Source organism: Aptenodytes forsteri, unplaced genomic scaffold (genome assembly GCF_000699145.1).
Source record: "Aptenodytes forsteri isolate BGI_AS27 unplaced genomic scaffold, ASM69914v1 Scaffold172, whole genome shotgun sequence".
NCBI classification, from domain to species: domain Eukaryota; kingdom Metazoa; phylum Chordata; class Aves; order Sphenisciformes; family Spheniscidae; genus Aptenodytes; species Aptenodytes forsteri.
In genome coordinates, this window is record NW_008795018.1 from 9,922,781 (window position 1) to 9,943,061 (window position 20,281).

Here is a 20,281-nt window from a genome sequence, read left to right on the forward strand (position 1 = left end):
CCGGGCCCCGGGGGGGGGCTGCCCTGGTTTGCCATCCGTTCTTCGTAATAAAATGCGGGGAAGACTGGACTGTATCCCCCAACGCGGTCTTGCACTATTGGCATCTGCATCTCTCTCGGTGCTATGTGTTTTATGCCAGCTTTCACAGTAACTCACCAGTATCAACCGAAATGCATAAATTAATCTTTAAGGTAGGAGGTAAGGTGGTAAATCCAAGTGGAATCATGATTCTTGGTGTACGTGAATCTTTCGCCATAAATGCCTGTATAGACAGGGACACCTGTCGTGCAAAGTCCTATTAATATTAAGTACACCGATCGGTTGCAGGACCGCACCTTAGATTTCAGGTAACATTTCACACGTGAAAACGAGAGCAAAGCCTGCGTGCATCCCTTGTGCGATGAACACAAGAATTAAGGATCTGCTGGCAGAACAGACAGGATGAAGAATGGCAAGAATGAGCGGGTGAAGAGGAGGAGATGGGAGCGAAGCTGGGGAGCGGAGATGGCGGATGCAGTCCTGGCAAAGCCCCTCTCAGCCAGGCTGGCCTCACCCAGCGTGTGTAACCTGCTGGTTTCCCAAGGCCAAAAAGGACATTTTGCAAAAGCAAAATCGTCTAGACTTGTAAAAACCTGCTCTTTTTTCTTTGGGGTAGTAGAAGGAGGTTGGTGGGGTTGCAAGAAATCGGGTATAAATGTTTGCTTCATTTCTGCTACGGTTTCTGGATGTTTTATAAATTTGCTGGCAAGAGAGAGGAAAAAGGAGTGTAATTGCTTTGAAGTCTTGTAGCGTCATTCTATACATAGTTGGTTATGGTGGGCTCCCCTTTTTACTTAACATGATCCACAAAATGAAAATACATGATCTCCGAAATCTTGATAGAAATAGCATATTGAATGCAAACTCTTGACTAAAAATGTTAAAAAAGAGGTAATTATGTTAATAGATTACACTGAGTAAATCATATAAAAACTTAAATGGAATCAAAAGCTAAATCTAATTGCAGAAGGTATTAGATAAGTGGGTGATAAAATGGTCTATGAAACTGAATGTTGTATGAAGATTAAGACACTCGGGGAGAGGCTTTATCTGTGTGAAGACAGGGAAGAGCTGTAGATTGAGTATTATGTTTGGTGAAGGGATCTTGGAACCATTGTAGATATTCTCTGAAAATGTTTTCAGAGTTTACCAAAAAGTCAAATAATATTTAAGATTATTAGGATACAGTTGAGAACAAAACAGAAAACATCACTATGTTAACAAGTAAATCTATGATATATCCATGGTGTACATTGTCTTGGTTACTTGATTTTCATAAAAATAGTCATTAAAAAAAAAAAATAAATACAGAAAACGTCAGTTGAGTGATACAGTGTAGGATATAGTCTCTTTATATGGAAACTGACTGAACATATTAAGATTCTTCAGTCTGGAATCAGAATAGCTGAGCGGTTCTGAAACAGATTGATAACATCATTTTGGTCTGAGTTTGTGTGACTTGTGACTTAGTTTACACATCCCCCAGTTCATGAAAGCACTCTTGGAGTCCATGCAAATGTTAAAATGCATACGAAGTTTAAGCATATGCTTATGTTTTTTCCTCATTTGGGAAATAGGAATACGTAGTTACACATTTCTGTAAGATATCTGTTTGATAGACCGTAATACAGAAGGGAAGACGAATTATTTTCCTTACTTAAAAATAGTCCATAAACATTAAAAGCTGTTTAGAAGTTGAAACCAACATGCACTTCTATGTTAAGAGTTGTGCAGATAGGTAACGTGGAGAAGAATTCTAAGGAAGGTCTTGGTTATTAAGTTGGCCAGTCTGCCAGAATTAAAAAAAAAAAAAAAAAACCAAACCTGTCACTGCTAATAGAAACACCCTTTACTAACATGTTGTAAACGCTGCAAGTTATCGTTAGGGAATATTAATTAAAATAAGGCATGTAAAATCCAGAAAATTTCTTTAATTCCTTTGATCTCTCTAATCAAATACAGTTTAGGTTGACTAATAGTCATCTTATTTAGCTTGTTTTGATGTTAATTTATTTTATTTCTTTGAAACTCACAGGGCCAAGCTGTGAAAGTATCCTGTGGTCATCAGCCTATATTTCTGAGCTGGATGGAAATCAGGCATCGAGGGCACCAAGGTGAAAATACTGCAGAGATTAATAGACAGTTAGCAGAGAAACTTGGCATTACAGATGGAGAACAGGTTTGAAATGCAATCTTTTTTCTTATTTAAATAAAGAGTATATTGCAAGATACCTGAAAAGGTAATAATTTACAAGTTAGCTATAAACTTCTTGTTTCATGTATTTAGACAGTTACTTCATTTATATCTGCTCATAAGAAAAGTTAACTACCGTGAAGCATCTCAAACATGAAAATATTTGCTCATTAAATCATTAACAACTGCCTAAATAATGTTAGGATAGGCTTGTGGGTAGGTCTTTGTAGGGCTGGAGCCACTATCTGCAGTGCCATTAATTTTAGGAAAATACACTTTTAAGCAATTAAACAATTTGGGAATTACTTTATGAGAATATTTTGCCTGGAGCTCCTGTTATTTTAAAGTATTTATTGACTTACTGCATATTTCTTCTTGTTTGACTTATTTGGGGTTTAAATTTTCATCCCTTTTTTCCCCCTTTCACCATATGTCCCCATGTGTCCTCTCTCTTTGAACGTGTATTTAAATTGACCTCTTACTCTTGGACACTGTGTTAAACTTCTTGGAAACAATTCTTTCATTGGACAGAAATTGAAGAGATGCCCGAGAGGCAGGCAGAGCTTTCTGACATGGGACTGTTAAAATCTCAAGGGTCTTCTTTTTTTTTTTTATATTAGAGATTTAAACAAACAAGAATAGAAAAGTATTACTCTACACAGTGTTATTGTGTAGTATATTCATATATGCCTATTCTCTCATATGGAAAATTTCATTCAGCATAACAGAAGACATCAAAGAATGTGGCTCAAAGCAGTGTGTTATCTTACCTTGTTTACTTTTTTAGCATTCTTGGACACTGTGTTAAACTTCTTGGAAACAATTCTTTCATTGGACAGAAATTGAAGAGATGCCCGAGAGGCAGGCAGAGCTTTCGTACATGGGACTGTTAAAATCTCAAGGGTTTTTTTTTTTTTTTTTTTTTTATATTAGAGATTTAAACAAACAAGAATAGAAAAGTATTACTCTACACAGTGTTATTGTGTAGTATATTCATATATGCCTATTCTCTCATATGGAAAATTTCATTCAGCATAACAGAAGACATCAAAGAATGTGGCTCAAAGCAGTGTGTTATCTTACCTTGTTTACTTTTTTAGCATATTCTCTCTAGAAATGATGTATCTGTTTGCAGAACTTTACAATTTACTAGGTCAGTGGCAAGGTAACTACCCTTTTTTGCTTTAGCGATTAATAGCCTTCAACAGAAAAACAATTGACAAAGGAAACCTAAGAAAACCTCACCCAACTGTTGCCTGAAAATAATAATCTGTACAATCGAATGAATAAATGAATAATTAGGTAGTTTTGCCATTGCTTTGGATTTAGGAGTGGCATGTTTGCTGTGTTTCATAATAATATGCCCTTCTATTTACTATGTTGGGGAAAAGGTATTCCTCTCAACTTTTGTCTCAAACTGAGGACCTAAAGGAATTTATAATCAATTGTTACTTTCATAAAAGCGGACTTGAAATAAATCTCTCTCCGAGGACAGGTAACTAATTTTATATCAAGAGAAATGTAATGAAGTTTATTTAAAAATGTATGACATGATATTGTTTGAAAATTGTTACTTTCTGTCACATTGAACCTTTGGTAAAAATTAACTTTGGAAATACATGTTTAATGCTTTCTGAAAAGCCCAAGCCACAATAGCTTTTATCATTCCTCCTGATACACAGGACCTCAAAACTGTTCTGTGGAAGTGGGGCTGCTTCCTGGGAAACCATTCATAAAGGAGCCGATTTTGCTTTTGTATTGTACTTTTTCCTCATTTCTTCATCTGTTTCTGCCTTATCTAAATTTGTGCACAGCTTGACGAATTTTTCTGCTTTCTGGAGTCCAGGACATTTAAAAATAAAAATTTAAAAATGCAAAGACAGTTATGTGATCAATATGCATTAAAAAATTGATCGTTTGTTATCAGCTGGTAAAGCTCTTGATGCTTTTCACATTCCCTTCCATTCGCAGTGTGGTGAAGTCCCCAGGCATGCCCAATGCAATCCATTTCCAATGTGTTGAACATCCATCTTCTGCTTATGAATGACCTAGTGTCATGAAGAAGATGTATGTTCAAAGTATGAAAATGTATCGTGAAGGAGATGTTGGTTTTCTAGTTGAATTAAAGATGGAGCTTTTCTGTGTTTAAAAATAAGAAGTTAAATATTTTGAAATGGTGTTACTTTTGCCAGGTATTTCTTGAACCCTGTTCCCACGTCTCCTCCTGTCAGCAAGTAGAAGTGGAACCACTCTCAACAGATGATTGGGAAATTCTGGTAATAAAACCTTTTCCCCTGTTCACGTCCTTTTCTTACAGATGACAGAGATTTTGACACAAGCAGTTTTTTTGCACAATGCCCCATTCTTTTCAGCCCCTAAGGAAATACTAAATGTGGTGGGATTTAATTGTATTTTTGTATTTCAAATGGTGTATTAGAAAGAGACATAGAGTTTTTATCTTCAAAGAAATGTTAAAAATTTATGCAGTATTTAATTTGTAATGATACCGCATTTTCCCAGGAACTGCATGCTTCCTCTCTTGAAAAACATCTTCTTGACCAGATTCGAATAGTATTTCCAAAAGCCATCTTTCCTGTATGGGTTGAACAGCACACTCACATTTACATCAAAATCGGTAAGCAACAGTGAAGGCTTTTGTGGCACCTTGAGTAAGTTGTTTTGCAAGAGTGGATGCATTCATTGACCTGCTTTGTTCATACTCAGGTACACTTATGCCAGCAGCCCCCTATGGGAGATTAGAGCCATGCACGGAGCTTCTGATACTTCCCAAAACACGCGAACTTGAGGAAAATATCACCAGCACGCCTTCCACAGAAAGTGACATCTCGCTCAGAAGTTTTGTGAAGAATAACATGGAGCAAGAAGAAACAGTAAAGGATCCTTTTGCCAAACAACCTTACTTAAAGCCAGGAGTCCCTGAACAGAGTAAGGCTGATGCAAACATGACATTTGGCTCAAATGTTCTCCCAAATATATGGAACTTCATAGGGAGCATTTTCTCTCATACATCTGAGCAGAAACAAAAGACTTTGTGTGATAAAGATGAAATGAGCACCTTCAAAGACAAGCTGCTGAACTTAATTCACATGGATTCCATTTTTAGAGTATGTCAGTCCCAGCCTCCCAGCGTACAGAATGTATCCGCCACTCACGCATTTCTGAAATGCAATGCTATTCATGTTTTTCCGTGGAATTTAGAATTTATAGATTTGGATCCAAATCCTGTAGTATCTTATGGGAAAATTAATGAGCTGCTTTCCCCAAGACAGCGTCATCAAGAAGCAAAGCAAAATCTGCCATTTGAAAAGCAAAAGCATATGACTAGTACGCAAGACAAAAATCATTCTAATTCTAATAGCAGTCAAGCATCTAGTGAGGGATCTGTTGTTCAAATCGTTTGGAATGGATTTGAAGACCTAAAGAGTGTCATAGAGTATGGCCACAGTGGGGAAGCCCTACATGTTGGAAGAGTTTGGGTCAGTTTGAGCACACTATCTTTTGGACTTTTTATTGGATAATATTTTCTATTGGATAATTGTGGAACTGGCTAATTAACGTGCAGTTTTGGGATATAGACTTTGTGTTAAGCTCTCAAGTAGAGTATACTATAATCAAATAATATTTACTAGAGCTGTGCTTTGCTAAGCCGTCTTGTTCTGGACTACGTTACTTAACCATCATCCTCCAAGATGTACCGTGTACTCTGGGTTTCTGAACCCTTAGCATTTTTGCACCAGATGGGGAAAATTCTTCAGTGTTTCTGGAGGGAATGCATGCTTTCTTCAAAATCTGTTGGTAGCCACTGTATGAGAATGTGAAAGTACCTACTTATATACATTCAGTACTGCATAATGAGATTCTTTTCATCAGTTACCACTTTAAAATGTGCTTTGGACTCTAGGTGTCATCAAACTGTAATGGGATCACATATCCTAGTGCTACACGATGTTTGCAAGTGCTTTTATATACTCTCTAAAATAAATCTTAAAAAAAAAAAATCAACTAGCTTTTATATAATTTAAACTATTTTAGTTTTTATATACTATTTTGCAAGGTGCCATAAGTCCCGGTGTGCAGACACTGACATTTCAGCTTGTTCTGATAGAACTACAGCCTGCTTATGTTCTTTGTTTCCTGGAAGAAAATGTGTGATCAACAAAAATAGATAAAATGCACTCCAAATCACCATTTGACTTTTTGACATAATATACTTCTCACATTCGCTTATTGTTTTTTTTGAGAATGCGAGCAAAAGCCTGCAGTGGTCTTTACCACTAAATCTTTTGAGAGACGTAACAGTTTTCCAAATGCCATCAACCATAAAGTCTTTCAGACTTAATAAACATTTATGAGATGTTTTCAATTTGGATATACATTTAAAATAACACAGAATATTTGAAAAGTAATTTCCTTTTTAAAAGGGTAAACTGACTAGTACAATTTAGGGAAATTGGATTTTCTCTCTCTGTGCTCCAGATGTGCTTAGTTCTGATCTGCAAAATGGCCTATTTACATTTACCTGCTCATGTAAAATTCAATTTAATCAGCAGATGAAAGTAGAGTTGTTTTTCTCCTATACTTAAAAGCATTCTTACAGCGTTCTAAGAATTCCTCCTTCTTTTACACCCTTTTGGGTTTTATTTAAAGAAGTTAGTAGATGGTCAGCTATAGCGAGCACTTTCACCAATAGGATAAAAGGCAACTAGAAGTGTGCATGAGAGAACAAGATTTGGATACCACCATCCATTTTACAGTTTCCTTCTTAACTCTCTTGCAGATTACAACCAATAAACAGATCGATGATCAAGTGTAGAGGTTCTATTAGTGATGAAGAAACTGATGTCATACTATAGATGCAATGTTATAACTGTTTTACTTTCTGATATTTCCTTTTTCTTTGCTTTTATTTTAAATATTTCAGATTCCAGATGGACTGAGAAAAAAACTACGTATTGAAATACATTCAACAGTCCGAATTAAGTCAGTTGAATCTATTCCTAAAATTCCTGTATCTCTTAGACTGCAACCCAAACAGAACTTAGTGAGTTGATATTCTTGGTCACGTATTTGTTTGTGTATTGGAAAACTGATAATGTTGCTCTGGTCAAGGTTGGGGTTTTTTCAATGTTTATTTGTTTTCATTTGTTAGATGATAGTTTGGAAGTTGTCTATCACCTATGGCATCATTCCAAAGGAATTTCCTTTTTGAATAATTCCTTGCTTTTTCTTTTTACTATGTAAGTCATTTACATTAAGAAGATGCTATGATCCACTTAAACAAGGCTTATCTAGTAATACTATTTTGTATTTTGATCAATGATATTGTAAACATCAAGCCACTGAATTTTGTTTTGCACTTGGTAAGTATTTCAAATAGTTTGGCATGTTATCTGTAACAATTACTTATTTAAAGGAACTGGCAGAGGTCACAGAGGGTGGAGGAAATAGAACTTCTGAATTTTGACTCCCAGTTTCCTGAAGCTATTAGAGGAATGCTGTGTAGTACCTTTTAAATCATAGGGTCTTCCATTATTCTCAATTTGTGAAAATTTCTGATGTCTTTCTTATTAAAAAGGATGTTGACATGAAGGAGAAAAGGCATTGGTATGGAAAAGATGCATTTTCTGTTTAATTAGGTCTCAAACATAAACAATTGCTGTCAAAATAGCAGCAATAATCGATAATAATTTTGCATCAGACCCTCATCTGCAGTACATTAATACTGGTTCCAACCTAGCAAATTTTAAGTGTATACATTTAGTCCTATAAAAACAAAAATGAAAAAGAATCATAGAGTTAAAAAGGAAGTACCCATTTTAAGTCTTCTGGGAGAAGACACACTTATACTCTTCAAACATCGCAGTGCCCAGTGGATTTCCTAAGAAAGACAATTGCAGGAAAATTATTATAATTTTTTATGTGCTGTTTAGGTTTTTACTTCCTTTTAATGATGATCTTTTTCCCCCTCATGCTAAAGATTTAATTTTCTAGAGTTATATGATTGAATCTCTCTGTTTTCCTGTAAGTGAGACATATCCAGTCTTCTGTGTGAGCATCTATGACAGTAAGAACATACTTTGTACCAGTTCTCACAGTCTGTCAGATGTAGCTCTGGAATGACGTATTTCTTCATAATGTACCATATGCTTGTTTCCGTGCAACACTAGACTGATGATTTCCCATGTTAGCTGCCCCTCAAAACTTTAGATACAGCACTTCCCATCATAGCAGGGCTTATGCATGGTTTGTTCTTTATCCCCAATATTCTGTTTTGGTTTCTTACCTACAGAGGAATGGTTGAACTGCATTACTATTTTATTTTTTTTTTTTAATATTGGAGTTAAGAGAGTATTCTGTCAGTAATTTGCTAAAATTGTACAAAGTAGTTATGTGTGCTTTTATATGTTTTAAATAGAGATTTCTCCCTTTCTTTGTAATTCAGTTGAAGTTTTTTTAGTTCTTGGAACAAACCAGACAAACACAGAAAGAAATATGACAGTAACTTTCATTTTCCTTTCTGAACACCGCTTCCATGATCTCGGTTGATTCCCCCTTTCTAGACAGGAATTTTGCTTCAGTGATTAGGAACTCAGCCAAGATACATGTGTTTTAGTCTCAATTTCATTTCCTATTCCATTTATATAGGTGATCTGGGATAAGTTGTTTGATCTCTTTGCCTGCCTGTTAAAGTTCGTTGGTGGTGCCCCTGATCTAGCTGAGCCCAGGCTTCTTTGTATAGGAAGCAGAGTATACAGGGAAGAGAGGGGTGTAATGAGCACCCGAAATAAGTCACAGGTCAATATTGGTGCATATCTTGGCTGCTCTTTCAAACCCAGGAGCTTAGTAGTGCTCTTGGATCTGGCAATACAGATAAGCAAAAGAAGAATAAAAGCTTTTCCTTGCCCTCACATCAGTGTTCCAAAGATAAAATCTTTAGAGGTAGTGGAAGATTCAACTGTTGGCGTTGCAAGGGCTAGACAGGTGCTTTCCATAGAGCAGTCGATAGAAATAGTGTTTGTTGGCAAAATGTTATTTTCTGTATAAGTAAAACTGTTATATCTTCTTCCATCTCTCTGCTGCCATAAGGGAAGCAAATGCATAGGAAGAAAACAGTTTTACTTACTAACACCTTGTTGTGTTTAATTTCCCTCTTTTTTTTTTTCCTATTTAGCATAAAGATATACATGAAGGTGATGTTAAATCTGCTTTCAGTTCTTGGCTGCAGGATTCTGCTACTGATGATCTCCCATGGATAATGACAAGCACAGACTGTATACATCTGCCTGTTAAAGAAGGTAAGGAATATACTGTCCTGTGCTGTAGCTGTTTTAACTGTCCGTTATGGAATTTACTTAGGCAATATGCCATTTAATCTCTGTATACACCATTTAACGTAACAGATATCTCTTTACACTGAAACTGTAAGCATGAATTATGCTATAATAATGGTTAACCTTTTTTGTTCTTTTTTTTTTTGGTTTATGTTGTAGTAATTCAAAATACACTAATCTGTTTCATCTTGTGAGGAATAAAAATTGAATTTATTTGGAATTTTAATAATTGTTCCTTGGGTTTTTACAGGAATGGAGGAGTTTTTCCTTAGTGTAGTGCATCCTGCGCACATTGAAGAAAATAAGTCTGAGAATATTTTTATACTGAGTCCCAGCTTGCTGCAAAAGACTAATATACAAGTAAATATCACATAGTATCAGGTATCAAGTAATTTAAATTGTTATATTTGGTTAAAAATATATTACATTTTATATATAATGTATTTTGGTTTCCCTTTTTAAATAAATAATGTCAGTCTGTTTATTAAATTAAATATCTGCATTCTTATATGTTATTTTATAGCTTCAGCATTGGTGACATTCCAGGCATGCCATACTAATTACTGAATTTCATAGTCTATATTAAATTCTCAGAAAAATCAATTAGAGCAGAGGAAAGTCAGTACTGTCCAAGTTTGAACATACTATCTTTATACTTAGTTTTTCTTTCCCTTAATACCTAAACCACTGTAAAATCACTTCACAGTGTATCTGGTGGGAACGGTAGCTTGTTCTGACAAACATGAGATATATTCCCCATTCAAACCTACCAAGCTCACACTGCCTCCTCGTTCATATAGTTTCTGTGCTTCTGTTCTTTCCTTTCTCAGGAGAATAAATATTTCTATTTAATATTAGGATAATATTAAATATTTAGGTTATTATTTAGGTTATTAAATTATTTCTATTTAATATTAGGTTTCCATTAATAATTCTGGCTGAACCAGTGCTCGTGACTCGAGGATTATGGTTATAGGATTGGGATAACATCTTTTCATTTTTAAACTGATAACAGTTAAATTTTAGCGGAGAATTAAGGTGTCCTGCTTTGGCTGTTCAGAATAGATTTTTTTTTCCTGCAAAATTTAGGATTCCTGTTAAAAAAAAAGTAAAATGAGCTTTATTTCTATTGGTAGTAGAGAAGTACAAGAAGACTTCTACAAATTGTGCTAGTGACTGGTACTAAGATGAAAGGGCGAAATGCATTTCTTAATAGCAGTGTCAGCATCTCCTACCAGGCTGTTCTTATCTGTGAACCTCTGTTAGCCCTGTTTGCCTGCCCAGCTTTCCTACTAGCTCCCCGGTGAACTAGACTGAAAAATTCATGCGGGTGAAAAAAGCCAGGTGTTTTGTCAGGTTACTTTTCACCCAGATCAGACTCCTGACCTGATTCACTGTCTTGCCTCACAAGTGCTTATGCCAGCACAACAGGGGAGGGCACAGGAGGAGAAACAGTTAGTTACGGGTAGGGAAAGAGATGATGGGCCGCACAGTCTAGTATAAACAGCACTTGGCCTAACATCTAATCTCAGGTTGTTACATCATTGTAAACACTGGATCGTATTTTGGAAATAGTTGTAGCGATGCCATTTTACCAATGCATCTTTCTTTCCAGCGCAATAAGCTTCAGCAAAGCATACATGCAACATTTTCTTTACACAGTTCCAAAAATGGCTAGGCACTTCTATACCCTTCTTCTGTAGTTATATTTAATGTAAAGTACTAACTCTTTCCTTTGTTGTAGGTTCTTTCACATCCTCTAGCTAGAAAAGCTGATGATGACAGCCAGCCACCTATGCGTGATACAGACAGGAACCTTCCTTACCACAAACTAAATGATTTAGGGTGAGACATTTTCATAGTAGAAAATATGGGAGGGAATGGGAATTACAAAAAAAAAAAAAAAAAAAAAAGAATATTGCTGGAAATGCAGATTTCTTGAAAACTAAGCCAGATCTAAAAAAAACTCTGCATCTTTTGGCTTGTGTCGGGTTTAGCCCTTATCCTAGTGTATGTAGATGGTTGATTTTGTCCTGTGAATAGTCTTACTGAAGTGAATAGAAAACTTCCCGTGATGAAATGTACTCATGTACTGAGAAGTTCACCGTGTCTGACAATAGGATGGGAGGTCTCAGAACTGCGTAAGTTTCAGAAGAAATACTGATAGTTCAGTGACTCTTGCTGTGCTTCTAAGGGGTATGCAACAGACCTCTATGTAGCAGTAAGGGATACTGGGGTTGTTGGAGGGTGGTTTTAGCTGGGGTTTCCAAATGAAGCAAAACTTTTGATATGTTGCAGTCTGCCTGTCAATCCTCTTCCCACAGTAACTTAAACCTGTTTACTTGTTTAACTAAATTTAATAGTACGGGTCTCAAAGAAACTTAGTTCATAGTTTTATCAGAATTGTCATCTGAGGAGGGAAATTCAGAATCGTGTCTCCACAATGTAGGAGTGGAGCAATGTAAGCTCAACAGCTACTTGGTTAACCTGCTAGGTGGCTAGTGGCAGTGGTATAGCCTGGAACTAGCCGTAAGACATGCTGGCTCTTTCCCAGCCAATAACTAAGTGGTATGTTAAGCTGTGGTCATTAGTATAAGGGAAGACAGTGGTACTGTGTAGCAAACTTCAGGTAGGGGTGGGGCAGAGGGGACACAAGACACTTGAAGTATTGTGGTAGTATGCCATCGGCATTGTGAAAGGCAACTGAGGATATTATGTTGAAGAGGGAATAGGAACTGATCTAGGGGTAGTGTGGTAGGGATGGGATGTGGTAGGAATAGAGTAGAGTAGAATAGAGTATTTCAGTTGGAAGGGACCTACAACAATCATCTAGTCCAACTGCCTGGCCAATTCAGGGCTGACCAAAAGTTAAAGCATGTTATTAAGGGCATTGTTCAAATGCCCCTTAAACACTGACAGGCTTGGGGCATCGACCCCAAGGACCTTTGGGAAGGTTCCCCAAGGAACGCTTTAGGAAGCCTGTTCCAAGCATTAGGGGTATTAGAAACCAGGATTCATTTGTTCATTCCATTTCTCCTGGAACAACACTTTTTGTTTAAAGTTGAAATACAAAACTGATAGCCTTACTGTTTGTGGACCTGAAAGGAGCACTGTTGTGTTGAAAGTCACAAAGATTTAGGACCGGTGAAGGATAAGGATGCCTTCAAATGCGCTATGTGCTGCTTTTCTGAAAAGGCTGAGAAGTTTTCTGACCCAGGCATGCTCCATGTTCTACCAATTTGTTACATTCCTTAGTAGGTTGTTACTCAGACACTCAAATATATGAAGCCCCAGAATACGGTTAGCTCTTACCTTCTGAGACCGACCTCATGCTAGAGTGGTGTAGAATGACTAGATAACCCTTCCATTGTGGGGGTGTTCTGCAATGTCTGTCTGTGTCCCCTGTGTCACCACTGCAAAATAAAGGTGCTGTCTCTTCAAATTGAATTGTCTTTAGCTTTTTCTTGAAAAGGTGAAGTATGTCGAAATGTGTCAGCATTGAAACTTCACCCTACTGCAAGCTGTTACTATTTACATTGTGTGTACTGATGCTACCCTAGGCCATTTAATGTGTTATTTGCTCTGCAGGGGAGTGGATAAATTAGGAACATCTTCCTTTGAACACATAAGCCACAGTCTTCTGGGGCGTCCTTTATCTCAAAAGCTGGCTACTATTGCTGTGGGACTGAGAAGTGGAGGGGTGCTTCTCACAGGAGGAAAGGTACACACTTCACTACTCTCTACTTGCAAACCCTCCCAGATTGTTTTCTGTAGTTACAAAACTGTTTTTGTTAGTTTTCTTTGATACCATGTGAATTCTGAAGAATTAAAGAACAAGCTGAAAAAGAAGCAGTTAAGAGTTAATTCAGTAAAACATTATATTATATACATGTATACAAATTACATGCACACTTCAATATATATTCATATTTCATGTATAATTAATGTATAATTATATAATATATATTTTATATATATATAATTATATATATAAAAAATGTTTGCTTTTAAGATTGCTACCAATGCAATTTCAGTTTATTCCCTTAGGGGATTAATCTACTTTGTGGTTATAGTATAATAAACACTTCTTGTTTCTGAAATATTTGAATGAAAATAAGAATGTAGTATTTTCTCCTGTGTTATAACACAAAATGGCAGTGGAGTTGATACTCTTATTTTCCTGTTGCCTCTTATGGTGATCCATTTAATACCATATTCCACTGAAACTAACAGATGTCTTAACACTGAACTCCGTGGAATCAGAACACTATCTGCAGTGGATGTATCCACTCTGAATTTGTTTATACTTGTTTCACCCTAGGGCTTTGGTCTCTAGCAAGTAATATAAAGACAGAATACTTATATACTTTTGGTGAGGAATAAAATCAGTGTGTACACAGCTTTCCCAGCTTGTTAACTGGTGTATACTGTGACAAAAACTCCACAGAAACAGAAGGAAATAGTTCTGTCAATTTACATTAGCTCACATTTATTTTTGTAGGGAAGTGGAAAGTCAACATTAGCAAAGGCCATCTGCAAAGAAGCATTCGATAGACTGGATGCTCATGTAGAAGTAATTGATTGTAAAGCTTTAAGAGGTATGATAATTTTTTATTTAATCTCAAATGTTTGCTGTATGATGCAGAAGCACAATTATGAAGTTACTATATTTAGTCTGAATAATTTTGCTAGTATTATTACTGCTTTTGTAAGGATATTTGATGCCCTGCAATGAGCATCTTTAACAGTATGATGAAAATACAGCTGCCGTTAGCTTATTTCTAATTGTTACAAAATAGGAAGAAGGTGCAAGTTGAACTGTGTGTTTTTTCAGCTGTGCTAGCTGGAACAAATGTTCTGTTAACAAATTGTAAGTGTTAAAGGATACCTGTATTATTCAGTGAAAGGTTGACACAGGCACCAAAGAAGGATTGAACAACCAGCTGAAACCTGATTTATGATGGCAATAGTCATCTAACACTCATGATTATAAAAGATGATGAGATGAATCCTTAGGTTTTGTGAGTTCAAAATAAGTGAATTTTGTGCCAAAGATGGAAGAGAAAAAAAAAATGCTTTTTTTACTCTCTCATTCACTGGCTTTCCCAAATATTCTTGGTGTTACAGAGACAGAGAATACTCAACTGTTTTCTTACAGAGCCCTTATATTGCATGGCTATACTCTTTTTGCTTAAGTCCCTACTAAGCTCCTTGCTCCAGAGAAAAAGGGAAAGATTGATAAAGAGCTAGGTCCTTCACTCTGAAAAATTCTTCCAATTGCAGGACTCTTTGTAGCTAATTTAGAGTGCTGCTGATACTGCTCTGTTTTTAACTGTCTAGAAATTAGACCTGTAGGCTTCTATAGTGGTTAGTGAAAGATGATTAATCTCATTTTAGGACAGGTGGATCCTTCTAGTATTTTTTTGATAGAAGATGTGGACTCTTTTTCTTTACTGGCTGGGGGGGGGGGGGTTATTTGGTACCTGGATTTACAGGAGTAAAGTTAAGCTACACGAATCAAAGCATTGTAGTATTACCTGAGCAAAATGTAGTCAGTCTGACTTTTTTTTCCCTGATGTGTTTTGTCATTAAAATTGTATTTCTGTTTTAGGAAAAAGATTAGTAAACATAAGGAAAAACGTGGAAGAAGCTTTCTTAGAGGCAGCATGGAGACAACCATCCGTTCTTTTGATGGATGATCTTGATCACATTGTTGGAGTACCTTCTACACCAGAGCATGAGAACAGCCCTGAAACCATTCAAAGCGATAGACTTGCTTATGGTAATACTGTGCTACCTGTGTCTGGATAAAAATATAATGGAACTTAGAATTTCTTGCACCTGAATTGTACCGTCCTACCTGGACAATTCTGTCTGTGTCGTTACTGCCTCTGGACCATGTGGTATTCAATGGCAGGGATTCACTAAGTATGGTACGTAGACCATTTGTGGACCACTAGCTGATTCAAAATAGTCCACTCTGGAGCTTGGAGTAGTCATTGCCAATGGTATGTACACCACCGCTGCTGATGGCAATGCCTGCTGTCAGTACCGCTGCCAGTGGCAGAGGCTTCTCAGTTCCTTTTTATACTGTTTGTGCACTCAAATACGTTGCAGTTGCTTACAAATTACAGATGAATCTTTAACTGATAATTATTGATAAGATCAATATTATAATTGACATATCATTAAAATTTATCCTGTTTTCCATAATTATTATTTATAATTACAGAGATATATAAATTTGATATTTACTGATGTTTAGAACCAACTTCTTTTAGCTGAATACTAACTTTTTTATCATCCTACTTGGTGTACTTTGTAGAACTTCTATTTTATTTTACCATGTAACAATCCACAAATTTTTAAAATAAGATTATCAATTGTAGTGTGACATCCTGTATACAGTTCCTTTCTATTCCCTAAAATGTAGGCAGTGATAAGTTGCAAAATAAAAAAATAAAGATATTAATCTTAATAATTTAATTTTAAGCTGTATTCAACTGTGTTTATGTAAAATTCAAGCCGTAGCAAAAAATATCTTCCATTTCTCAGCTCAGTTTGAGGGAGTTAGCATAATTTTTGATAAAATTACTTTTGAAGTTCAGAAAAATCTTAACCATCATTTCTTTTTTAAAAATGTGCACTGAAGTTACTTGCAGAATTGTTTGTGGTTTTTATTACTTTATTTACAGGTATAATGCGTACAACAGAGGTTTAGAGTTTTAAAGATTATTCTTTGAAGATCTACCTTGCATCCATAACTTCTTTGACATTCGTATATTATTTTTTCCTAGATTGCTTATTTTCTAGGCTTAGCATCTATTTTTATTCTTATAACTTTCCCTTTTTTGTTTGCATAGAGGGAATAATATTTCTAGAACAGGGATCACAGCGCACAAAAGAAAAATCACATTTAATATCCGGTGGTAGACATCATCAGTGATGTTACAAATTTGACTTTTAAAGAGCACTTCTGATGGCATTTTATTAATGGAATGTACTGTCCTTGAAAAACTAACTATACATCTTTTATTTTTTTAATAAAGAAAAGCCTGTAAACATGGGAATGGAATAAAACAAATATATAGTAAGATGTTACATTTTGCATGCCCTAATGCTGCTCTCCAGTACAGTAGAAATGTCTATTATGAAATGCAGAATCTTTTGTTATTTTGCAATTCATGGAGCAATGTCTTATGTGTTTAGTTTTGAAAGATCTGATAAAAGAAGTTATTTCCATGGGGAGTTTGATTGCATTAATTGCCACAAGTCAGTCTGAACATTCCCTACATCCTTCCCTGGTTTCAGCTCAAGGAACTCACATATTTCAGTGCTTCAAATGTATCCGATCTCCAGATCAGGTAAATTCAGGTATTTATTCATTTGGTTAAAATGTTGTTTGCCTTCCTTGCAGCCTCAAATACAATGCTGGAACAGCTGCAAAAATAGTAGGTTACACCCAAAGATGAGAAAAAAATCTGGAAATCTTAGAAGTTCTTTCATGGTACTTAAATACCTCAGAACTTACGTCTGTCATTATAAAGTTCTAAAAAAAAATAAAAGTAATCCAGTGAAAACTCCCAGTTGGCCCCACTCTCCTTATCTTCAGTGGTGAGAGAAGGGTGTATTCAGAGGACATTTCAGTTCAATGTAAAACAAATCAGGCTCTCTAACATAGGTGAGATATGCATGTCTCCTTCTTACCTGTAAGGGGATTCTAGAGGAGCAGCTTTGAAAAAACATGTAAGTCACTACGGTTAGATAAATGAGATTAAACCTAAGCGTGTTTTTTCACTGCTCAGAGGAATAAGTATGTCCCTAGAATGTGTATTTTAAAAATGTTATTACAACTAAATGTTAATTTTATGGGAAGGTTTTAGTTTCTATATGAATTATATCTCTCTACTTTTGAATAGAGTCCATTTTGAAAAGTAAAAAGTGTAAAGGGAAGAATAAACAGTATAACTTCATTGCAGGAGAAAGCAGCACTTTGTACCTGTGCATGCCCTAACGGCATGACAGAGACATGGTAACTCATTTGTATTTAACACGAGTTGTTCCTGCCTGCTTGTCTTCTGTCACAGGCTAGCAATTAAAGAGCACTGAGGAGGGGATTCAGCGTTAGATACAATGTAGCTTTCTCCCACTTCTTGCAAGTCTGCCTTTATCACTTTTAATACTAATACATGAATAACGATGAGACACTGGAAAAGTCAGGATCTCAAAGGATAGAAATTATCTGATGTGTTTTTATCTAATGCAATATATTTAATCTCAAATATCTTCTACTCATATCGGCAAAATGAAAGGTGTTCCTTTTCCTGTGAAACAGAAAAAATGGGTGTAAAACAGTAGAATCGGGGGGGTGGGGGGTTGTTTTGTTATTATTGTTGGATTTAAGATAGCTGTGGCGAGGTAAACATTTAAAGTTGTAAAACTGGTGAATTTATTGAAATTCACCTGAAGAACCAGCTTTTATTTATATTCATGCCTGCTCAGATTTTGTTATTTGAAGGTTTGGTGACATGTAAATATTTAAGGAAATTTTAGTAACTTGTATGTATTTACTTTTTGAATTTCTGAAACCCATATAAATAGTAAACTTAATATACACTTGCTGCACAATTCTCTTTTTCAGAAGCAAAGATGTGAAATGCTGTATTCCGTAATAAAAAAGAAACTGAATTCTGATATAAAGAAGTTCTCTGATCTTGACTTCCAATGTATTGCAAAGGAAACAGAAGGTTTTGTTGCTAGAGATTTTACTATGCTGGTTGATCGTGCTATTCATGCCTGTGTTTCTAACCAGAATACATTTCAAAATGGCGGTATGTTGACAACAAAATCTCTTATTTCATAGTCTTACTTCTGTTATCCGGAACCTGCGGAGTAATACAGAAATAAAAAGCCAGTTTTTATGTTTTATGTTTAAAACATATTTAATTGTTACATATCATGAGGAATTTGTTACTGGTAGGCCGTGTGTTCCTTTTTTTGTTCAGGATTTTTTTTCTTTTTTTTAAGCAGAATTGAATCTGTCAACTATGGATTTTCAGAAAGTTCTAAAAGATTTTACTCCATTAGCTCTGAGAAATGTTAACCTTCATAAACCTAAGGACATTGGCTGGGACAGGATTGGTGGCTTAAAAGATGTGAAGCAAATACTCATGGATACCATCATGTTACCTGCAAAGGTACCCAGTTCTTTTAAATTAGTTACCTGAATTTTGTACATAATGTTAGTAGGGGAAGAATGGTTTTTAAGGTGTGACAGGGTATTTGACAGAAAGATGACAGGTATGATTTTAAGCTACTTTTGTAGCTTCCCAGTCTTCAACGGTCTTCAGCTACTGGAAAACTTTCTCCTTCCCCTTCCCTCTTCCAAATACAAAAGGCAACGGCTTGTGCTTTTCTACAGATCAAGCGTTGCCCTAGAATATTGCAGTATTGCTAACATCATCTTTGCTACACGCTTTGTTGCAGGGTTTCTGATCAGGCTCTGTAAAGATAACATTTCCAGCTGTCTTCTGCAGTGCTTTTGCTAGAGGAGTACTCTCTTTCGGATGAATGCCAATCCACCAATTCCTCTTTATTTTACTTTGGCCTTTCTGCCTTGCTTTAAACTTCCAGCATTGAGATGAGCCATCCCTTTCAGTCTTCAGAGAAATGACTGAACAGTTTTCTGTGTAATGGACAGAATCTTTTACTGTATACTTATATAATTTAATCATATCCTTCGGTGATTAAAATAGGAATTTAGAAGTACCAATATGTACATTATAAAGCTCTAGTGCATGCCTATTCTGTCCTGTTTCCTCTTGGTAGAAAATGCCACTTGTTTGTATTTTAAGTCCCTATGAAGCCTAGGAACCCACTTCAGCCCCAAGTAAACTAACAACAGTCCAGATGAGCTCTTGTGATAATAATGTGGATAAAAGAAATTAGACATATTTCGTTTAGACAAAAATCAACACTAGTCAGTGACGTTACAGTATACTGCAGAATAATTACATATTTTAGAATATGTCTTCTTGAAACTCTTTTCCAGTATCCAGAATTATTTGCAAACCTGCCTATAAGACAGAGATCAGGAGTCTTGCTGTATGGAGCACCTGGAACAGGAAAAACACTGTTAGCGGGAGTAGTTGCTCGAGAGAGTGGAATGAATTTCATCAGCATCAAGGTAGCAAGATTTTGAAGATTAATTGATTCATTTCGTTAACTGAATGAAATAGCTTGACAATAATACCTGTGAGTATGTGCTTGTGAGGGCAAAATACCAAAGTAAGAAACACACATTTAAAATTTGGTATGTCTCTGGATATCCCACCATTCAACTTCTATAACTTCATAGTTTTATTACTGAGATTTTTTTGTATAATTATTCATTAGGCAGAATTTTAAAATTTAATTAGATGTTCTTAGTTTCCCTTTTTTTTTTTATAAAAAGATCCTAGATTTTGGTTCCACTGGACAATGAAGTTGAGCAATTAATTTTAAACATATTTTCAAAATACAATGTAAGCCGTTGTTGTGTGATACTGTAACACATGTCCGGTTACAGTAGAAAAATGGAAATTATTACTTTAAAATAAGTTGCAATGCTTAAAAGATTCTTTTGGCTCATCTAGACCCCTCGGCTCTTCTGGTCAGAGATGCCACTGTCTTGGTAGCAAGAAAATTAACTCTAGTG

General features: G+C 35.8%; 1 protein-coding gene across 1 annotated transcript in view; it reads left to right on the forward strand.

Annotated features, from left to right (window-relative positions):
- Positions 1–441: 441 nt before the first annotated feature.
- PEX1 (peroxisomal biogenesis factor 1) overlaps positions 442–20,281 on the forward strand; it is a 27,693-nt gene continuing 7,853 nt past the window's right edge. The window contains exons 1-16 of the mRNA XM_009275667.2: positions 442–624; positions 2,075–2,218; positions 4,426–4,509; positions 4,754–4,868; positions 4,958–5,730; positions 7,176–7,295; positions 9,426–9,549; positions 9,836–9,945; positions 11,330–11,430; positions 13,174–13,306; positions 14,087–14,183; positions 15,197–15,367; positions 16,795–16,949; positions 18,227–18,416; positions 18,616–18,782; positions 19,637–19,771. Coding sequence (XP_009273942.2) covers positions 442–624; positions 2,075–2,218; positions 4,426–4,509; positions 4,754–4,868; positions 4,958–5,730; positions 7,176–7,295; positions 9,426–9,549; positions 9,836–9,945; positions 11,330–11,430; positions 13,174–13,306; positions 14,087–14,183; positions 15,197–15,367; positions 16,795–16,949; positions 18,227–18,416; positions 18,616–18,782; positions 19,637–19,771 — 2,802 coding nt within the window. The remainder of the gene's footprint in view (positions 625–2,074; positions 2,219–4,425; positions 4,510–4,753; positions 4,869–4,957; positions 5,731–7,175; positions 7,296–9,425; positions 9,550–9,835; positions 9,946–11,329; positions 11,431–13,173; positions 13,307–14,086; positions 14,184–15,196; positions 15,368–16,794; positions 16,950–18,226; positions 18,417–18,615; positions 18,783–19,636; positions 19,772–20,281) is intronic.